The sequence below is a fragment of the Artibeus jamaicensis genome, unplaced genomic scaffold, assembly GCF_021234435.1.
Source record: "Artibeus jamaicensis isolate MK-2021 breed Jamaican fruit bat unplaced genomic scaffold, CSHL_Jam_final contig_415, whole genome shotgun sequence".
NCBI classification, from domain to species: Eukaryota; Metazoa; Chordata; class Mammalia; order Chiroptera; family Phyllostomidae; genus Artibeus; species Artibeus jamaicensis.
In genome coordinates this window covers 35,797,356-35,819,678 of record NW_026521823.1, presented here as the reverse complement: position 1 = coordinate 35,819,678, position 22,323 = coordinate 35,797,356, and the positions used below count along the sequence as shown (strand labels likewise).

At 41.4% G+C, this 22,323-nt stretch overlaps 1 protein-coding gene across 6 annotated transcripts in view; it reads right to left on the bottom strand.

Annotated features, from left to right (window-relative positions):
- Positions 1 to 9,787: 9,787 nt before the first annotated feature.
- The window catches only part of MBNL2 (muscleblind like splicing regulator 2), a 148,459-nt gene continuing 135,923 nt past the window's right edge, over positions 9,788 to 22,323 (bottom strand). For 4 of the 6 annotated variants that reach the window (XM_037132451.2, XM_037132453.2, XM_037132454.2 and 1 more), the window contains one exon: positions 12,461 to 12,569. In XM_037132451.2, the coding sequence (XP_036988346.1) occupies positions 12,555 to 12,569 (15 nt within the window). In that variant the 3' untranslated portion in view covers positions 12,461 to 12,554. Of the gene's footprint in view, positions 12,570 to 22,323 lie in introns of all 6 variants that reach the window. The other 2 variants (XM_037132452.2, XM_037132455.2) reach the window with 1 other exon arrangement.

The following is a 22,323-nucleotide window of genomic DNA, read 5'->3' as shown; positions in this document are numbered from 1 at the left end:
AACATATTAGAGAGTTCAATCTATTTATATTTATTGTCATGAATGATGTTTGCATTTCTTTGTACTCTCTTATCTTTATGATTTCTGAGTATTTTATTTTATGTTTTTCAGCTTCTCTCTTTTTATTTTCCTCTTTCCTCCTTCTTTTGGATTAGTTTTTTTCCCCTTTTTTCCAGATGTGAGGTATATTCTCCATGGTTCCCTGTAGTAGTGAGTTTACAGCAGTGTCTTTCAGTTCGGGGTTTGTGAAATCAACTCTGTGGGTACTGACTTAGACTTAAAAAAATCACATAGAAGGGAATAGTAAATGTCTAATTATGGAAAATACTGTTTTCATGATATATATACACACAAGACAAGACTTATTATTACTATTAATAAGTTTACTATTACTATTAATAATTACTCTTGCTATTATTACCATTGCCTCTTTTAGCCTACTGGTTGTAATTTTAATCATTCAAATATGCCCAGATAGCAGGTCCTTGTAAATCTTAATTAGAATCTGAAGGAGAAGAAAAAAAGGGGTTTATTTTTCAAAATAACCTCTGATATACAAAATATATACACTTTTTAAGATATCTTTTTATATTGTGACCAAGTAAAAAAAGTTAATAGAAGTTTAACAATGAAAAACATACCTATATATAAGGTATGGGACATATATATAACCCCCATGTGGCCCAATCTGATGCAGGCCAGTGTCTACGCTCATAAGCCCATCCTGCCAGGGACACAGGAGCCAATGGGAGGGGACAGTTCCTGTTGTGCAGTGACACAGAATGGCAAGTCAAACAAACAGCAGCAGCCAGCCTTTGTTCCCAGTTTTGACACTTTGCTCATCATGGACGTTTTCCTGTTCGTTTTGATTTTTAAAATACTGCATTAACAATATTGTTGATCTTAATTCCTGGGTTTTTTGGTGCCTGAGGCAGGTGAGTGAACACCGACCTCTTCCTGTGGACGTTGTGGGCCTCCGGTGCCCCTGTCCCGGCCCACTCTCTGCCTGCGCTGGTCCAGCCTTGCTTCTGCGTGCCACGTGGAGACTTCAGTGTTCTGGAGTCGGGCACAGGCCACCAGGCAGAAGGGGGATTTGGTGCTAGCTCCTGGGAAAGTATTCCTCTTTTTTATTTGGCTTCTGTGTGTTACTTACTTTCCTGATAGCTCCACAGTGCATTTAAAGAGATGTTTTTAAATATTTTATCCAGCTGTGTTTGTTATTTTCCTCCAGAGACTCATTCATCGCATTTATTCTATTGTGCCCCCAGAAGTGGAAGCCTGGAAGGCTCATTACTGCGAGATGCAGAAAGATGAGTTGTCTGCTGAGCTCAGCCAGTGTCTGAGCCAAGCGGTCTGTTCCCTATTCCAGTTCACCTTTCCAGGGGCAGTGCTGAGAGGCTGTCTCACTGGAGAAATGAAACACATAAAGAAAATTCTTTCCAATGGCAAACATTTGAAAGTTTGATTCATTTTCCAAAGACCGCCAATGCCCCTATATTCTAGGCACAGTCCTAACAGTTTTGTGAATGTTAACTCACTGAATTCTCACAACCCTAGGTAGTGGGTACTGTTATCCTCAGCTCTGTTTTACAGAAAAGGGCCACAGGCCCAGAAGTTCACTGTCTTGTCTATGGCCACATGGAAAGCAGGGAGCCAGGAGTTGAACACAGCTAGCTTGGCTGCCAGTGCCACAGTCTAACCACTATGCAATACTGTCCTTTACTGGTGCAGAATGAAGCGAGGCTGGTGTCGGGCCAGACCAGTGAGCAGCAAAGGGCCCGGTGGTTTCCCACCTTCTGCAGTGGCTCCTGTGGGTAGAATATGTGAAAGTTATAGCCTGGGTCCCAGCTTGTCATCAATTCATGCACTAAGTATGTTAATTGATCTCCGTAAAGATTTTTACCAGAGCAAAACCACTCAATATGTGGTTTTCACTCAAAACATATTGATGACTCTTGGAGGAGTTGGAAGAATCTCCACATTGATTACTTGTATGTTTTCTTAATTACTCCTTGCTGTCTTAATGGAGGCTTTTATCAATACTGCACATAAACGGCATCAATCCCCAAGAGTAACTCACTTCAACTCGCAAATGCTATGTATGAATGATAAGAAGAACCTCTCCAGTTACCTTCAAAATGACGTTGATGCATTGATATGGCTACACGCTGGAGTTTTAGACTCCTCGTCTTCTGCAGCCAAATCTGGCCCCAGGATTGCATATACCAAACACATTCACTTAATGAATTTTGTTTTAACCTTATATGAGGACACTTGGCCTTTATGAGAACCAATAAAATTTTTTTTTTTTAGTTTCTCTTCAAAGAAGTATTGACTTAGGGCTCAGGAACATAAAAGGCTTAGAAAAGATTTGAACGAAGTAAAACTGACTTGTTAGTGCCTTTTAGAAATAAAAGCCCCATTTTCCCTTTAAGTACATGAAAACTTGCCATTTTTGGAATCCAAAATAAAAAATACCATAGATTTATTTTTCTTCTTCTTCTATTCTCCTTTTTCTTCTGTGACTAATTTAGTGCTCTCCCAGGCAAGACACTGTGATAAGCAAATCATTTTGTCAAAAAGAATCAACTTGAGACTTTAAATATATTTCTTGCATCAGTTTGAAAGGAAATCAAATGCTTGAATAATGAGCTAATAAGTGGCCAATCTGCCTCTCTGTTGCAGTTCGGATTCCCTGGGACTTGCAAGCTCTGAGGTGGAGAGTCCTGGCCCAGTGGAAGGGAAGGAGGCGTTGCTGGGCAGGAGGAGAGTTTGTGCTGGGATGCAGTGTCAGTGACACTCCAACGGGGAGCCGGGGATGGCCCTTGGAAGTCGCCTTCCGTGGGGCAAAGCTGTGGGCCTTAACACTTCTCTGTCAACCCACAGGACAAGGGTGTGCTGGGTGAGAGCGTGACCTTCGACAAGGTCAGTCTGACTCTCCTTAGTCAGTGGGATTCCAGAAGAACACTGACAACTGAGGACCCATGGCTGTAGCGCCCCAGACTCTGGGGGATAAGTACATCGGCCACTGTGTTACATCACCCTTTTTTGAGTGTGCCTGTCTTAAAAATGGGGGTGTGCCCTTCTGTTTTTGCCTGCCTCTCATTCTTTCAAGCATCCATTCTAATCAAAGACCACTTTATCTTCATTCTTGTTGCTCCTCATGCTTCTTGCTTTGCCAAATACTGACTTTACTACTCCTTAGGGTCTATCTCAAGAAACTCCTCCTCCTGGAGAGCATTCAGTGGCATCTCCAGCCCTCACTAACCTCCCGTGGCGCTCGCTGATGGTTTGATAATTGGGAATTTATCATGAAACACTTCCATACATATATTTGTTCTCCTCCGTATGATTTTTCTTTCTCTAGCTAGACAGTAACTAGACTGTGATGATTTCAGATTGTTTACCACCTAATGAGAATGGATGCCCTGTGCTGTTCCTGTTTTCGAGCATTTTGTAGGACAAAAATATTTGTTCAGTGAGCAGATCTCTAGTCTGTTTAGTTTATTAGCCAAGAATGCAGCATGGGTGGAGGCAAAGGTTTTGAGAAACTATTTGAATTTCCTAGTTTTATATTTTCTTTTATGTCTGTCCTTCTGACACCACAGTTTTATTAGTTGTTCCTTCAACAAATACTCATCGAACCCTTATAATGTTCTGAGACATTATTCACAGTGGAGGTGCTGAGCAAGACAAGGGGCCATTGCAGAGCTTACACTCTGCTGAGAGAACAGATATTGCAAGTAAAATCCATTGAGCAACGTAACTACGCAGCGTGACAGGTGTTATGAAGGTGATAAACGTAGTGGTGAAGTGGCATCATCTAGGACGGCGTGCTATTTTCTTTAGAAGAAAATGATTCTGCCATGCCCAGAGGGAGAAGATGAGCATTTAAGGCAAAAAGGAGAGGAATTCAGCAGGCGGTGTGGACTCTGTGTATCTGAGCAAAAAAAAAAAAAAAAAAAAGAGGTTCAAGGGTTTGGACAGCAGTTGGCACAGTGGAATGTGATATCAGATTAGGCTGGTGATGCTGTTGGCCAGGGGAGAGAGTATGGATTTTATTATAAAAGCAGTGGAAAGCCAGTGAATATTGGAATTTGTTTTGTTCTGCTTTTCACAATAGGGGGCAGAGGCAGAAGCAAATGAAGTTTATACTTTAGGACCCCTGGCTTCCACGAGTCCTTTCTAGGATGAGGGCAGAGCCCCAGCAATGTGTCCACATGTCAATGCTGCAGTTGTTGAAGACCACTGTCCCTTTCCCCCCTGACCTCCCTGCTGTCACGCTGCCTCTTGTGAGTGACGTCAGAGAGGCTGTGGTTACTTTTGGCATCTGGTTCTGAAACAGTAGAGTGGGACTACTTTCAGCTTGGGCTTTGTGAAAGGTAATTCTATGACCATTCCTGTGGTCATTTCTGTGGTCATTTCTGTGTACAGTTTCACCTTTTTTAGTCATCTCAGGATAAGCACCAGCTCACGTGGTACAGTGGCGTGGAAGTGCAGGGCAGGAGGTTTCTGTGCAGAGTGCATCCTACAATACCTGGCCCTAGAAATGAGCAGGTAGTAGAATAGGGAGAAATATTTGAATGATAAGTGGTAGAGGCTGGCCTGTTGGAAATGCTAGACTTCAGATGCATGAAATTCTAAGCAGAGAATCTGATCTTTATTGATGCTTATCTGTCAGGATGATTGTAAATGCTTAAATATATTTCTTCCTTTTAGAATAGAATAATGTAAAAATAGAACTTATTAAAATTGTTATGTTTAGAGAGCACAAACCTGTAAGAGTACAATAGGCCATGTGTGTGTGTGCATGTATGTATGTGTATGAAGCTACATGTTAAATTATTGATATAAAAACACTGATAGTAAAAAGGTTTTTAACCAGCTATGCTAGAAGATTGAATTACCTTTCTGTTCCCTATATAGAAAATATTACAAAAATTTTATCATATGAGGATGTAATCAAAAGGATATAGTCAAAAATTTAAACAAAACATAGAAGTGTGTCAAATGGTTAAATCATAAACATTACATGTTTTTTTACTGTGTATTTATTTTTATATTTAATTCTATGTTTATTTTTGGATTCCTTTTTGTTGAGACCTCTCCCCCAAATTTTATAACCTTTAGACCCGACAAAGCCTGAAGTGGACCCAACTCTGATTGGGATGGTGTTGTGATATGATTTCAGTCTTATAAAGAATGGATCTAAAAGGACAAGAGTAAAATCACAGAGACCACAGTTTGTATCCCATCCATCACAATGTTTTTGAGTTTAGTTTTTGAAGAGGGATGACAAACTGGTCAAGCATTGGCATTGGCCTCCTTCCTTCACTGCTTTCTCGAGCCCTCAGAGCCCAGGAAGAGGGGCTGGTCCTGGGTGCACGGTCCACTCAGACTCTGTGTGCATGGGAATCGCCTAAGGGTCTGGTTAACGTGCAGACAGACACTGTTTAACATGCAGACAGACCCCCTAGGTCTGTGGGGGGCCTAGGCTTCTGCATTTTTAACAAATCTCCTGGTGTTCTTGCAGCAGGTCGTTTGGGGCAGTGAGGTGGTAAAGCACCGAGGACCCAGGGTCACACTGCCTGGGTTTCAATGCCCATTGTACTGCCAACTTTCTGACTTTGGTTATTTATCCAATCTTTTCCATCCTCATTTTTCTCATCTATAAATGGGGATGCTAACAGGTGTTATATGGGGGTGCTAATAGCACCATGAAGTGTTATTGTGAAGATTAAGTGGGATGATTCTTTCTAAGAGGTTATCACAGTGTAAGGACACAAAATGCTAGAAATCACTTCTTTTTTGCACTTCCAACATTTAACCTTCCTAGCCAAGCTTTACTAAGACTCCTTGTGAATGATTACTAAAGTTTTTTCATGAATCTAGAAGGTAATATAAAGCCTGTCTCTGTAGTATGGTCTGAGTAAAATTAGTGCAGTTAATAAAAACTTATAAACAATGAAATATATATAGAAATCAAAATTACCAAGTAAAGTACTTCTGGTCAAGATGGCGACAAAGGTAGATACCCTTCACTTTCTCACACAACCAAAAGGAGGACAACAACAAATTTAAAAACAAAAAACAACTGGAACTGACAGAAAATTGAATTGTATGGAAGTCTGACAACCAAGGAGTTAAAAAGGAAACATTTATCCAGACCAGTAGGAGGTGTGGAGATGGGCAGCCAGGCAGAGAGGACCCACGGGAAAGTGGTGGCTGGAGGAGCAGGTGGTCCCACATCTGCCTGCAGATAAATTGGGAGGAACAACTGGGGAGCAAGACGGACTACACAATGCAGGGTTCCAGTTTGGGGAAATAAAGCCTCTAAGACTCTGACTGAAAAAAACCTGTGGGGGTTGAGGCAGTGGGAGAAACTCCCAGACTCACAGGAGAGTTAGCTGGAGAGACCCACGGGGTCCTAAAATGTACACAAACCACCCACCTTGGAATCAGCACCAGAAGGGCCCAATTAGCTTGTGGGTAATGGGGGAAGTGACTGAAAGCAGGCAGAGAGCAGAGCAATTGGCACTGTTCCCTCTCAGACCCTCCCCCACAGGCAGCACCACAACCCAGCAACGTGGGTTGCCCTGCTCTGGAGAACACCTGAGGCTCCGCCCCTTACTACATAACAGGTGCTCTGAGACAAAAAAAATATGGCCTAAATGGAAGAACAGATAAAAGCTCCAGAAAAATACAACTAAGTGAGGAAGAGATAGTCAATCTATTAGATGCACAGTGCAAAACACTGGTAATCAGGGTGCTCACAGAATTGGTTGAGTATGGTCGTAAAATAGAGGAAAAGGTAAAGGCTATGACAAGTGAAATAAAGGAAAATGTACAGGGAACCAACAGTGATGGGAAGGAAACTGGAATCAGATCAATAATTTGGAGCAGAATGAAGAAAAAACATTCAACCAGAATAGAATGAAGAAACAAGAATTCAAAAAAATGAGGAGAGGCTTAGGAACCCCTGGGACAACTTTAAATGTTCCAACATCTGAATCACAGAGGTGCCAGAAGGAGAAGAGCAAGAAATTGAAAACTTATTTGAACAAATAATAAAGGAAAACTTCCCCAATCTGGCCAAGAAAATAGACTTCCAGAAAGTCCCAGAAGCTCAGAGAGTCCCATAGAAGTTGGACCCAAGGAAGCACACACCAAGGCACATCATCATTACATTACCCAAGATTGAAGATAAGGATAGAATCTTAAAAGCAGCAACAGAAAAGGAGACAGTTACCTACAAAGGAGTTCCCATAAGACTGTATAAGACTGTCAGCTGATTTCTTGAAAGAAATTGTGCAGGCAAGAAGGGCCTGGAAGGAGGTGTTTGAAGTCATGAAAGGCAAGGATCTACATCCAAGATGACTCTATCCAGCAAAGTTATCATTTAGAATGGAAGGGCAGATAAAGTGCTTCCCAGATAAGGTCAAGTTAAAGAAGTTCATCATCACCAAGCCCTTATTGTATGAAGTGTTAAAGGGACTTATCTAAGAAAAAGAAGAAGATCAAAAATATAAACAATAAAATGACAACAAACTTACAACTATGAACAACCAAATCTAAAAAAACAAAACAAAAATGAACTAAGCAAACTAGAACAGTAACAGAATCACAGAAATGGAGATCACATGGAGGGTTATCAGAGGGGAAAGGGAGGGTGGGATGGAGGACAATATACAGGGAATAAGTAGCATAAATGGTAAGTAGAAAATAGAGACCAATCAAGAACTTGATGGTTTGCTAATTAAATCAGAGGTTGTTGCATCTAGTAAGTTAGAGCTCTTGTAGTACAACTTCTTTATTTCACAAACAAAAACAAAACAAACAAATGAAAGAGGACCAAGTCACGAAAAGGCAATAGAAACCCTCTCACTAAAAATTTGAGACCTATAGAAACCAATCTTCATTTAGTCTGCGATTACTGGTTGTGGGTTGAATTGTGTTCCTTTGAGAATGAGACCTTATTTTAGGAACTCAGCTCCTAACCTCTGGGTGACGGTGAAGTGCAGACACTGATCTCCCCTTTCTGCAGAACCAAAACATCGCTAAGTTTCTGTTCATGGATGATAATGTGTTTAGTTGGCTCTCTGTATAGAGATATGTACAGGAGTGTTGCATATATATTTATTCTGTAGTGTATTTGTTGGTTTTGTATGTATCTAATCAATTTGCTGAGACACAGTTAGAACTCATGAGCCAGATTTTCCTAAGCTGTTGGGCTATTTTTTTTTAAATCCTCACCCGAGGATATGTTTATTGACAAGAGAGAGTCAATATTCAGAGGCTCCAGTAGCCTCCTTCACCAACTCAATCCCCTCTGGTTTTTGCAGCCAGAGGTTATGGAAACTTCTCTTCCTGGCACTGGAACCCTGGGCTGGGGGGTCTGGTGTGGGGCTGAGACCCTTCACTCCTCGGGGGGGGACCTCCACAGCTGGATATCCCTCCTGATTTTTATCTGCCACAGGTGGGAAGTGGGACCATCCTGTTTTGTTTCTTGGCCTCTCTTACCAGTCTCGATGTGGCTTCTTCTCTAAACCCCCAGTTGTAGGACTTGCGTTCAGCTAGGTTTCAGATGGTTCTGAATGATGGTTGCTCTGTAGTTTAGTTGTAATTTTGATGTGGTTTGGGAGGATGCAAGTGTTGCATTTACCTCACTGCCATCTTGACTGGAAGTCCCCCTAAGTTTCACTTCTGATTGTGGTGGTGTTCCATTAAAACTCAGTTTACTGATGAAAACTACACTTCATGAAACCAGGTGTGAAAAATTTTAAGTACAGCCTGTCTTAGATTTTTTTACTACTTATTCTTCAAAGTTGGCAGCTTGAACTGAACAATTAACAGAGGATGTCTTCTTGTGAGGAGCAACTGACAGGATCATGTCTTCTGATTACAGTGAAAAAACTGCTCGCGCAAACATACAGCCAGTCTTTTAAATATCCACAAATGCGCAAAGGTATTTTTAGCCTTGGAAATCCCTGATGACATAGCTTAAAAATACGAGTGCCTCTATTTCTGTGTTTGAATAGGCCTGCTCTGTTGAACATTCGTGTTTTCTACCCTCATTCGGGACACCATAACCACCCAGAAGGCCGTAAACCTGTCACATGGAGAAAACCTTCTCTCCCCCACAGAGGAGGCGGCTCCTGCCCATCCTTGCAGGACCAGGAGTGGTCTTACCCCAAAGCTACCACTACCTTTCTTGAGAAATGCCACTGGCCTCACAGGGCCGAGGAAGGAAGTCCAGGAAGGCACATCCTCTCTGCTGAACTCCTGCCCTCAGGTGTGATGCCCGGTTCTTGCTGTCTCCTTGGTTCACCTGTCCTGGGTGTGCACACAGAGCAGGACTCACCATTCTGGCTCCTTCTGCGGCCTCAGGTCTAAGCCGTATTGCCCCATCAGGCTCTTACTGGAAGCCCGTCTTGTGGATTACATAACCAGACAAGACACTTTCTTGTCTGGTTATGAAGCTTGTGTTTTGTTTCCCACTCGGTTATTATTGTTCACGTCGAATCCTGAAGAAGAGGGCTGGGTGGTGGGATTCATTCCTACTTTTGATTTCAAAGAAGGCTAAGAATGCTTCTAAAATGACTCTTTTACATCGACTTTCTCACTTGTAAAAAGCCACTATCAAAAGAAGAAACTGTCCACCTCCCATTTGATCACCAGAGCTGGCTCCCCTTTGCAGTTTCCCAATGTTGTCTTTGTGAAAATAAAAACCATTTCTGTTTGGCTGGTGATCCATCTGTCTCAACACAAAAAGGAGGAAGACTAGAAATCCTTTTAAATGCTTCTTTTATTTCATTGGTTGTACATTGGGTGAGTGAACTGAATATTACAACCAAAACATATAATTGATACAAATTAGACTCCTGTTTACACTGTAAGGTAATGAATGAGGGAATTCTTTAAGTGTTACAGAAAGGTTTAGTAGAAATGTTACCAGTGGTATGGCTGAAAGAATATTTTGGTGAAGTGCTATTATACCGGAAAAACTGAGAGTGAAATGTAGTTCCCATATAAGTGACGAGTTCATCTCTTAACTGTAGTGTTTGTTGAATTGTTAGCTTCATGTCTTGGATATTGGTGATTTTGTTTTTTGTAATTAAACAAAGCATTTAAGATTTATTCATCATAGTCAGACTTCTGAATATAAACAAACTTTTGGCAAATAATATTTATACAGAAAAATAGTTTTAGATCCTCTCAAATCCCAGAATTATTCTATAAAATTACATTATAAATAAATAAAAAGCAAAATCTGTTGTACATATATTTGTACATCTATGCATCTGCCTTGCCTCCTCCTTATCGTAAATGGCATATTTATGACTCTGCATATTATAATCACAATTCTGGAAAATGGATATCGTAGTAAAAATACAGTCCTCTCTATTTGCTTGGGGATACAGCTGATGTTTTTGATGCTCCATTATTAAAGGGCTGAAAATAGTTGTGTGCTAATAATTTTTAACATCAAAATCATGAGACAAAAGAAAAAATAGAGACAATGTTACAACAATTAGTCTACAAAAATATTTCAGTGATTCACATAATTTACCCTTTAGTAATGTATACTATGCATTCAATGAGTTTAAGTGAATTAACAAAGGAAAAAAAGAGAAAAAAAGAACATAAGTTTGAATGTCTTAGGCAAGTTGTAGCATAACTACATTGTTATAATTGAGAAAATTACAAACATCAATAATACATAAAGATGAAACTACCAAAAAATACAAGTTAGATACAATACTTTCCCACAAATGAAAACAAATGGAACGATACAAGCGCTATGTAAGATTACACTTAGAATGTGATTTCTTTTGATGGGGTTATCAAATCTATGATATAAGATAGTCATTAGACTTTGACTAACATTAATTAAAGTGGTGAATTTCTTTCTTCTAACAAAAATGATATGGTTGGTGCATATAATTTTCAGAACAGGCGGTGATGCCAAAATTTAAAATATTTTACATTCAATCTCAAAAGTCAAAATACTTCAATCACTAATATGTTCACAAAGAAAATGGATGGTTTAAACAATTACACGTAATATTCATTTATAACAGCTGTTTTGTTTTTTTAACAATAATTTAAAAACTATGTAGGTACTGTATAGCTATGTGCAACATATAAAATGTGAAATATGAAATATTTGGTACGATAGTGCTTAAAATAAACTTTAAAACAAACTTTCTGAACAAAATTTAATTGTATCGCCATTACCTTGAAGATCAACCAAGTATTTAAAAAAGTAAACAACATTAAAATATGTTTCATCCATATATAGTATATATATGTATGTGTATATATAATATGTATGTACTTGTATTAAAGTTTTTTATACTTTTGAGACATAAAATATGCTTTAAGGTGAAAGAATTAAAAGAACTATTTTTTCCATGCTGTAGTCAGTTACAACCGTTTAATCCAACTTTTTGAAATGCAAAACAGTAGTGGATTTTTTATAAAGTGAGACTATCTACTTTTTTGTTGACAGAGTAATTTAGATTAAAGTCACAGTCAGATTTTCAGTGACTAAACTCAAACTTACTTAAGTTAGAATATTATACAGATCTCCTTGCCTACAGCTTCCTCATTCAACTAGGGTTCTAGTTCAGAAGGGTTATTCAGTGATGGGCCAGCGGGTGGTGAGTTTGAAAGACTAATCCCTCAGGTTCGGCTGTTGGCATGGGCCGCACGCTCTTGTCAAGCTGGGTGAAGTCTGGCAAAATCTAGGCACTTCTACAAAGTCTCTCTTATAAAACAACTTTAAAAATATACTCGTAAAATAATACCTTCAAGACTTTGTTTGGTGGGGTATGAAGCTCATACCGTGCAAAGTTTTTTTTTTTTTTTTTCCATCTAGTTAGCGTTATTCTAGAATCACGTGATTCAAGACGGCATCTCCAGGCAAACCGAATACCGTGCTTGGACGGGTCCCCCAGTCCTTGTGCTTGCATTTCCATTCAGATTTTAGACCTGCAGGGCAGGTGTCAGTTTTTTACTTCACTTCTCATCTCTGCTGCAGCATTCATGTCAAGAAGTGAAACATACCCTTTGATCCAGTGGGAAAATGAAAGGACAGTAATTGGAGCTGGACTTGAACCTGCCCCGTGGAATAGGTGTTTATAACCTAATGCTATTTGTTTATTGCTAACTTTGAAATATTCAGAGTCGGAATTGGTTGGGCTTTCTGCATGAGCTATAGTTATGGAGATAAGACAATATTCCTAGGACAGAAACTATGTTGAGAAACCCTTTAAAAGTAAACTTTATCCTTTATGTCTTTAAACATCACAGCTGGTCTCAGGTAGTTAACTATCTTAGGTTGGAATATACTAAGCATACCATATTTAATACTCATATATGATATAGCAGCACTAGCTTCTTAGAGTTGTGGTCTGTCCAGAAGAACTAAATCTGTATTTAGCATGCAGTTTGTGGCAATTCTATTGAGGAGGAAACAGGATAGTATGTACAGTAGCAATGTTTCGTTATTCTCAATGCGGATTCTTGGCATTCCATTCCACTTCTGCTGATTACTTCAGAATTATCTGTTAAAGGAAAAGATACGCGTGATTTTAGACAATCTCCTGGGAGGGGAAAGTCACGAGTTTAAGTTCTACCCTTTGAACACAGACATTTGAAAATAGGCACGTTCTCCAACTTTTCATACTTCCGATGCAATTACAATTTCGCACACTCCCCACCCTTCATGCTGAGCCGAGGTAGACTTAATAAGCACTTGGGCCACGCGGCCACTGGAAGGAAGGATGATTCCAATGCACAGTGTTTTCTGTAAAACCGTGGCAGTGTGTCTGTGGACATGCAGTGCTTGTACGTCCTAATGTCCTTTTTTTGTCTTTGCTTCATGTTTCTTTTTCATGTGTCATATTACCCTTCAATGTATATTTGGTAAGGCGACCAAGGTCTAATGAGGGAATTCGCTTGTATGGGAGAAATTATTTGTAAACGTTAAATATAAATATTTAAAAATGTATGCTACATTGTATTGTTTATTTGTTAAGTTACATTTGTAATTCAAAGATGTGCTCCCATCGCAAGTAATTTTGTTCCCAAGAGACAACAACAACACATTTCAAATTCAGGGAATGTTTACATATCCCATAATAAAGAGAAAAAGGAAAATATTCTAATAAAGCTGTTAAAATATTCTTAATGATCCAAAAGCACAGCTAAAGCTAAACTATTAAGTGCAAACTGTGGCCTCTGGAGTTTGACCCCCAAGTTCATTCCCAGCTCCACACCTTTGCAGAGGGCAGGGAGCTCACCTGGTGTGACCCAGTCCATCAGTGCTGAGCCTAAAAGCTAAGCTTTCAACACATTCTAACCAAAATATTTATTCTTTGTGCAATGCTCTGACCAAACTCTGTACAATAAATAAACAAAATGTTTGCTTATTCAACAGCCAAGAGTCTTTGTTTAGGAAATAACCAGTGAAAATGCTTTATGGACAAGGTCAGCTAGTATTTCTGCACAGTGGAACCCAACTGCTAAAAAAAGCCTCATTTCTACAAGTATAATTCAGTGTCCTGTTATGTGGGAATTCATACATCTGGATATTTTCCCTTTCACTGGGTGCTCCTACAGTTTATATAAAACCGTTTCAGTGTAAACACTCCAACAGTTCCTTTCATGAAATAAGTGTCATTTATTTTATTGGAACATAGAGATGTGCGAGGAATTGATAGAAGTAGAACTTATTTGTACTAAATATTTATATGAAATGGAATTCGTATTTAGACTAAATGGAATTAGTATAAATATTCATACTAAATTCTTTGTTTTTAAAAAATTCTAGGAATTTAAAATTAATGGAGAAAAGTAGCATTTCGTGTCTTATATAGTGAAAGACAAATAAAAATAGTGATATGAGTGATACTACATGTAAGTATCACAGTATTTTTGAATGGACATTACAAATAGCTAATATTCAAGTTCTTTAGATGGTTACATTACAATGTCATTATTAGACTTAGATATTTGTTTATTAAATAAGAATCATCCTATTTCATCTCCTAGGTTCAACGAAGCCTGTAAGGTTTCCAAATAAGAATGTGCTTCAAGGTAGCAAATCATGTCATCTTTCTTTTTACTCTAGCAAGAGTCTCTCTAAAATATGTAGGGAAAAAAGTCTGTAGTCCCTTAAATAGGTATTTCATAATATAGACTATATTCACATTTTTGCTTATTAATTGAAACTAAAATTCCATAGAGAATGAAATTTCTAACCATCTGGGAAAAATGACTATTCTATAGAGAGCCCAGCAATGAGCAAATTTATTTTATAAATATTACTGTACCTATACACTAATAGTGCATATATATATATAATTGTGCCTAGTATGTATATATTAGTGTACCTATACACTAATAGACATGTATGGTCACCCCAGTTGAACTGAACTGTGAATCAGCTTTGAAGTTAGCTAAAAGCATTAATGGATCACCCAGAATGCTCTCCACCTCAGCCCCAGCCTACACAGGATCCATTTATTATGTGGGCAAAGATGTAAATAAACGTCACTGTTGGTACTACTGAACTCTCAGCTGTTACTACCACCTCTCCTCTTGGCCAGAAAACACTAACCATACCCTGGCCTATGTCTTTCACTATCTTGTGAGCTGTGTGTGTGGCATATAAAAAACGAAGCAAGCTCCTAGCAGCCGTGAGCTTCAAGAAGTTCAAGAGGTTTGATTTTAGAAGGTAGGAAAAGTTTGAGTATTTAATTATTTTTGGTGGCAGCACTTTTCTTGAAAATATAATTTGATTATTAATTTTTTCCTGAGAAATGCAGCTTGCTGGTACAGTCTGAACGGGGTATTTGGGGTGAAGCGTATTCTGAAAACACAGACAGGAGTCCCGATGCGGAACCGTTACCAGCTGAGTGACTCTGATCCACCTACTGCCCATTTGGTGGCTGCTTCTGGTACGAGCAGACATAGGGCGCGGTAGGCACCGAGGCCCACGGGAGGAGGGGACTGTCCCCAGCCGGAAGCGCAGCTCTGGAAGGAAGAGCCCAGTGTGCCTGTTGAGGGGGAGGGTGCGCAGAAGCCATTCTGAGGGAAAGAGAGGTCATCTGCCTAGTTTTTAATATGGCTTTTATTTAGTCAGGGTATCTTTTAAAATCACACCGAAGAAACATCATGTGAAGTAAGCTGAGCAGGTACATTTTGCGTGTTTCCTGTTGCTCCTCCTCAGAGATTTTCTTCCAATCCTAGGTTTCTACGGACACAAAAATATATTCTTCATATAGAAAAACTTCTTTAGTCTCCACTGCAATTTTAATGGTCAGGGGAAGCAACAGTGTCAGAAGGTGCCTGAATATTTCAATATAGATACAAAAGATAATTGATTCCTAAAAGAACAGGTTTATAAATGGCTCAGGAACATGGGCTCCGAGTCTGTCATTGACCTCTAATCCTGAGCTTGTCCATAAAAAAAAAGGTTAATTAAACCACAGCTCACCAGAGTGACCTTGTTAGTCCAGCTGCCCCAGCACCCCCTCGCCCCTGCCCTGTACTCGTCGAAGTTGGCGACGATATTCAAAGTCCTTTCCTCCACCTGCAGGTGCCCCAGCCCATGTTTTCTAGGGAGGGGCGATTAAAAAACTCGTTTGGGGTGTGCCAGACTATGTACACGTCAGAGCAATAGCCACCCCCCAGGGCGCACTGAGTCCCCTCTCTTAAGCATCATTAATGTCACTTCTAACTGCAACAGACTGATTCTCCAGGAGGCTGAGAGATTGTTTCCAGAGCCTCAAGAGCTAGGCCAAAGTTGCAGCCATAATTCCCAGACTAGGAAATGAGAGTACAGACAGCTTTACTCAGCTTCTGTGGTCTGCAAGTGCCCGCACAAGCCAGCACGAGCTTAGCGAGGTTAGCTCACACTGCACACCTGCACGGGAGTCCCCTCCAGGGCAGAGTGACAAGTATGCGATGGGACCAGTGGAATCAGTGACTCCAAAGAACATGTCCTTGCCTCTCAGGGTGCTCACACCTCCCCTGGGAGCTTGGGGATCAAGAAAATGGTAGGCAATGGTGTGAGGCTTAGAGCAAAGGAGCGCAGGGTGGGGCTAACTGTCCGGAGGAGCAAGCTGGGTGACCTGTCGGGCTGCTAGGCCCCTGCCCAGGGCGTCCTCGCCTGGGTGGCCGAGCACGTCGTACTCCAGGCCTCCTCCTGTGGGCCTGCTGCTTGTGTTGATTTCTGCCCGTCTACCTCCCAGAGAGACTAGCCCCTCAAAAGCTGTTATTTTGTAAAACAGAATCGTGACAAAGAAGGGAATTAGAGTACTGAAGAGGATGAGCCAATCTAATGAGGTAAATCAAAGCCTTGACTCAAAAGCCTTGTTTTCGATTCCCTTTCTGTGGAAAGGAGAGCGCAGGGAACTGGGAGAGCTGGTGCCCACAAACCCGGCGATTCTGTTTCTAAACCAGAGCCTCCCCGGACCCCAATCGTAAGTGCCTGCACACACCGTTAGTGGACCCGCTGGATGGCTGTAACGGGAGTGTCTGTGATGCCAAAATGTCAGTTGGCTGTGATGGAGTCCACTCATCAATGAGCATCTCCTCCAGGTGGTTGGAGTTAAGGCTCTGATGATTCATTCCGTTTAATGCACAGGCTTACATGACTCCCCTATGGCCCAATGCACACTTAGTCTCATATCTATTTACTGAAGACGAAGCATGAATGGCCCCAGAGAGCATCGAATGGGTTGTTCCCCCTCAACTGTGTTGTGGGCAGCCACTCAGCGATCCCTGTACCCTCAGTGAGGTGCCTGCCATCGACTCCCAGTGCAACGGCGGTCAAGCTTGTTAAACGAAGACTGGGCGAGGTGGTGCCTAGATAGTAAGCCTCTGGGACTGGGCAGGAAAGGCACGTAAATGAGTGGGTCAGGCACAGAGTGTGGCAGGGGGAAGGGCCTGTGTCCAGGAAGAGCGGAGCAGCAGCATCTCAGCTCCAGCCCCTTGCTACCTGCAGATACCTGGGCTCTCCATGGCTTGACCTTTTCATTAAAAAACAAACAAACAAACAAACTGGAAATTCGGCAATGAATTCATATTATAGAAAATAACTCTGTTTTGAGTTGAATGCAGCTATGTGCGGTGGGTCTGTGGCCTTTTTGAGCCTCACTTTCTTGGAGGGAATATGCTCTCAGCCTGGGTCACTAGCTTCCGGAGCCAGGCATCGGCCAAGGCTGCAGGTGACCTACAGGGAGGCGGCAGTCACCCCTGCGGGCAGGATCAGGAGAGCCGAGTGATAGGAAGTTCATTCTGCCATTTTCAGGCATTTGGCTTTTACCCAAAGGGGTAGGTAGGGCACTGGACTGAGAGATACTCTGTAACTAAGAAGGAAATTCTGTTCTCCCCTTGACTGGTTCACCAGGAATGAAACAGGCCTGTCACCTGTCTCTTCCAAGCTGATGGTGAATCTAGGCTGAGCCATCATGTGCCTTTGCCCTTGGTAGACACTTGGAAAAAAAAACTGACCAGCGTGGGAAATGCTCTTGGTTGGAAGCACGATTGTGTGCAGAGGCTGGAACGCTGACCTGGACAGAGCACACCAGCAGTAGACACTCAACAGGTGAACTAACTGGCTCTCAGGTGCAAAAGGGGACAGATCAACACAGTCTTTCCTCGGTGCTTCAGAGGCACCGACACGCATACTGTCTGAGTTTTCGGCCTGTGGTTGATCTCCAAGAACTGAATGTATGAATAATTTTGGAGGTTGGGAACTTCTAGGTGACATCTAGAAATACAGTGACACCTGTAAGCTTGCTCATTGCCAAGATGCAGGGACATGGAATGGGTTACCTTTTAAAATGTTAGCTCGGTATCAAATTCAGTAAGAACCCTTACTGCTTGGCTTCACTGATAGGAGCAAACATTTCGGTGAAAAGACCAACTGTCCCTACGGATGCCAACCACAACATGGTTAGGAAAGGGGATCATGGATGTTTTAGTTCAATCCTCTTGGGAAAAGCTATCCAATGATGTCTCTGTAATGTTGAGCTTGAAGAAGTAAATAAGATATACCTTATAAAATGCTTGCATGGCCCTGCTGAAGTCTAAAGGGATCACTAGTGTGGGCACTCAACCAGGCAATTCCACGCAGGGCTGCAGCAGTCATTAGGTCTACATCCAGACTGCGGTTTGTAAGCACAGGGCAGTGGCCCACTGACCTTTAAATCTCTAGTGTCCAGGGCAGGGCCGGGCACGTGGGAGGCACTTAGCGACTGCTGGTTGCACAAATGACTGAATAAATAAGGAGTTTCCGAGGCTGCAACGCCACAGTGTCGGCATGAACAGAAAACCAATGGACTCACGAGAGGTGTAGCAATGGAGGCAGGAAAAGAGCCCTTCCGACAACATCCATAGAAACACCCTCCTCCCCATTCCTCCACCCGTTATGTACAGATAAAAGGAAAAGTACTCTGGGCAGGGGGGCAGAATCGCGCACAGAGGATGGGAACGCGGCAGATAAATAAAAAAGGCCACCTGAAGGAAACTTCTAGACTTGGTTGATTTCTTAGAAATCTTTTTCCACGGTGACAAGGTCCTGTTCCCTCAGGAAGCAATTAAAGAAAGGATGTTTCAGTGTCTTTATCAACAAAATGTATTACTGATTTAAAAATAGAAAACAATGGAATGCCTAAAAATATGGCCCAGCTAAGGAAGTTTGCCTGTGGTGCACCGTCCCAGTATCTTTTCATTCCTCCAGTTCCCTTGTTCTGTGGCCGGTGCCTCTTCACTGCCCCCCACTGGTACTCCTCCCTCCTCAGTCTCCTTGTTTCCTGTTCTCTCCATCCTTCCCCCAGTACCATACGCGGCTTCGCCATGGCGACCACGACTGTCTGAAATTTCCCGATTTTGTCCAATAGGCAAACCCTGTGAAGTATTTTGATTGCAGCAAACTGTACAAGGGCAGAGGGATGTTTGTACATTTTGGGCTGCAAAATAAATCTGTACTTAGTCATAGTACTGGTTACTAAAGTCAAATGCCAATGTCTTTGGTCTCTTGATACACAATTATCAGAGCAATTCCACTGATACGTGTTAATGAGTGGACAATTTCAAGAACTTTGGCCAATTTCAAGACTATTCATAAACTTTAATTATATAATTAAAAAATTCAAAGATCATTAGTAGTATATAAAAAGACACTTTGAAAAATGCTCATATTTATTATTTGGGGGGATATTGTTTGAGGGATGGTAGTGTTTCATGCCACATTTGACTTGTTTTCATAAAGGGATTTTCACTTATATAGAAAGGGCATAAAATAATTAAATATGACAATCAGTTTTGCCCTTGAGAAGAGCATCCTCAGGTTGTTTGGAATTCCCTGCACCTGCAGCAAACCCTAAAGAGCATTTGGTCAGGGTTACTGTTTCAGCTTCTGCCATTACTAGAAGGTGTCCAGTCAAAGCTCTAGTTCCTGTTTTAAATGCCATATTGATCTGTTGGTGACTCATTTCTATCTAATATTTTCCATTTTGTGATCTCTAAACACAATGAACACTTCAGAAAGACTTTCTAACACATACAAATGATCATTTACAATATTAATCACTGATTTTGTGCGTGGAGGGCAATATAGTGGCCTCACTGAAGATTACCGACCAGGGCCCACACTGACGTCACCTGGACAGAGTACTTATCTAGGAATCCTGGATTTGAATGGCATCTCGCTCCTCCCATGAGCCCATTCCATGTGTGGACAGAGCTAGACTCTGAGTATTTCAGTGAGGCTTTGATCATGACCCTAGTCCTCTACCGCAGTCCCTGCTCCTCTCAGTCCCCTGTGAGGATTCTGAGGACGGCTGCTGTTGCTTTCCTGGTGACACGGGGATCTAGTCCCCAGACCCTCTAAACACCTGTGCATTATTCACAGGTGATGTTTTCACTGATAGGACATAAATGAGGAAGAAGACAAAGGTGTGTGAGGGGTGACTTTTTCCTGATGCTACAAGGCGTTTAAAACAAAAACATATTCAGGAGAGTTGTGATGTTGTTCAGAAAGAGAGGAGCCGTGGAGACTATGTTTGGGCCGCAGTGGCCAGAGGTCAAGACAAAACCAAGCCCGAGACTGGAAGGGCCACATGACAGCCAGGAAGAAAGAAGCGGCAGGTCGAACCATGGCATCCAAGGGAAAGGAGGAGGAGGGCGGAATGAATGCTGCGGGTGGCCGTCCACAAGCGGGTCCCAGCTTTTACCTCCTTGTTCATCCCCTGACATTTCTGACTTCACGCTCTCACTGGCACTCCACAAACCCTCCCCAGTGAACATTTCAATCATGGAATTCACCACGTTGTAATGGACTAGACTGCGTGCAGGGGGCGAGGGGGAAGGTCTTTCTTGTCACACGGCTGCCTGGAGCTTGAGGTACCCACGTGCTTTTGGTAGCTTGAATCTCAAGGACACTGAAACACCTGTGAACATGGCCTTTGGCCAGTTCCATACTGTCGTCACGGCATTATCTCTGAGCAGTGCCGTGAGTTACACAATTGCAGACGGTCTAGACACCCAACCATCAAAGTCCATCAGTCTCTAAGGGGAAATTAACACCAAGCGACAAAGGGAATTTTGAACAAACATGTTTTAAATTAGAGACTGTGTATGAAAGACTATATTCTTTTACTAAATCAAAAAACAATATGTAATACTGGGGCCTCACTATTTAAAAATACTCTAAAACATAATAGTAGATACAAAATATTTCACTAAAAATATTCTCTTTAGAATATGTGCAGCGGGGTGATTTATAGAAAGATTTACAGTGAGCAACGCTATCTGGGATTCAACAGGCTGCCCACGTCTGAGGCCCTTTCGTGGAAGGAGACCTTTAGATACGGAGGTACAATCTAAGAAAAACTCTTTCTTATGCTTAAAAAAAGTGGTTTATGTAGCAATTGAAAAGAACTTTCTAAAGCATTCATTTTTACCTGCTCTTTTCAATATGTGGTTTTGCCCCTAATAATAAACTGAAGATTCAGGTCAAGAAAAATCCCAGAAAGAAGATCCCGTTGGATTCAACATAAAGCCCCTGGGGCAGCTCAATGCCCTGCCTTTGTGGCCACTGCCATTATGTTAGACTTAGAATCCCGGGCACATTTTGGCTCCAGTGTTCATTTTAACAGCGGGGCAGAATGTATAATTCAGCCTGCAAAGAACTGGCTTTTAAGATACTAAAGGCAGGAAAGCAAAGTGCGAAGATGCAGTAAAAAGAACAGTAAGATTAATATTGTGTACAGGACATGAAGTATGTCTGCTAATCATCTTGCATGTTTTGTTTTCAGTTCTTTTTGTATGTGTATCAGAGAGAGAGAGAGAGAGAGATTAACAAAATCACTCACTTGTGTGCAAGGGAGAAGTCAAAAGGGATTCCGGAGTAAAATTTTTAGAGGCTTCTCTGTGCCACCGACCTGCTTTGTGACCCTTTGGAGCCTTAGTTTTTCACTCTGCAGTGTGGTGGGTAATTAAACCAGGTTGCCATCTGTCCCCCTTAACAACTCCCCAGAAAGTGCCAAAATATCCGGGTATAATAGATAGTGAAATGGAAGCCAAAGGAAGAAAACACATAAAGGATGAGAGCTTCCACATTTCCTTTTACGTCTTTATTACTAATGGCTCTTCCTGGGGCTTGGGGCTCAGGGCTCAGGCCCTTTTTTCCAGCATCTCCACTTTTTGAGAGGGTCTGTATTATATGATGATTATTGGGTTGGCCAAAAAGTCAGTTTATTTTTTCCCATAAAATAAAAGACAGTTTTCATTTTCACCAATAACTTTATGGATTTGGGTATTTTGTGTATATATTGGCTATCTCAACACTATTGGCTTCTAGTGGATACAGGTCAGGGCTGCTGCTAAACACCTTCCAATGCATCAGACAGCCCCACAGCAGAGAATCATTTGGCCAAAATGCCAGTAGGACCAAGAAACTTCGCAAACCACTCTTGACACATTTGATCAGTTAGTCACAGCACCTTCTCCATACACCGCACGAATCTTTTTTTTTTTGTTACATTTTCCCCTTGAAATAATATAGCACAATACACCAAAAATGTTGTGTGTCTTCTTCCATCTTCGATATTAAAATGGCTACACAAAAATTCACGATAAGTTTTTTGTAACACACGCTGATATGATAGCTGTCATAATACAATCTAACAAAATTGTTTCGAATGAAGTTAAAGACAACTAAGCACTAGAGCCATTATATGGAAAAAAAAAACACAAATGAAGTTTTTGGCCGACCCAATAATTTGACAGTACTTATTTGCACGT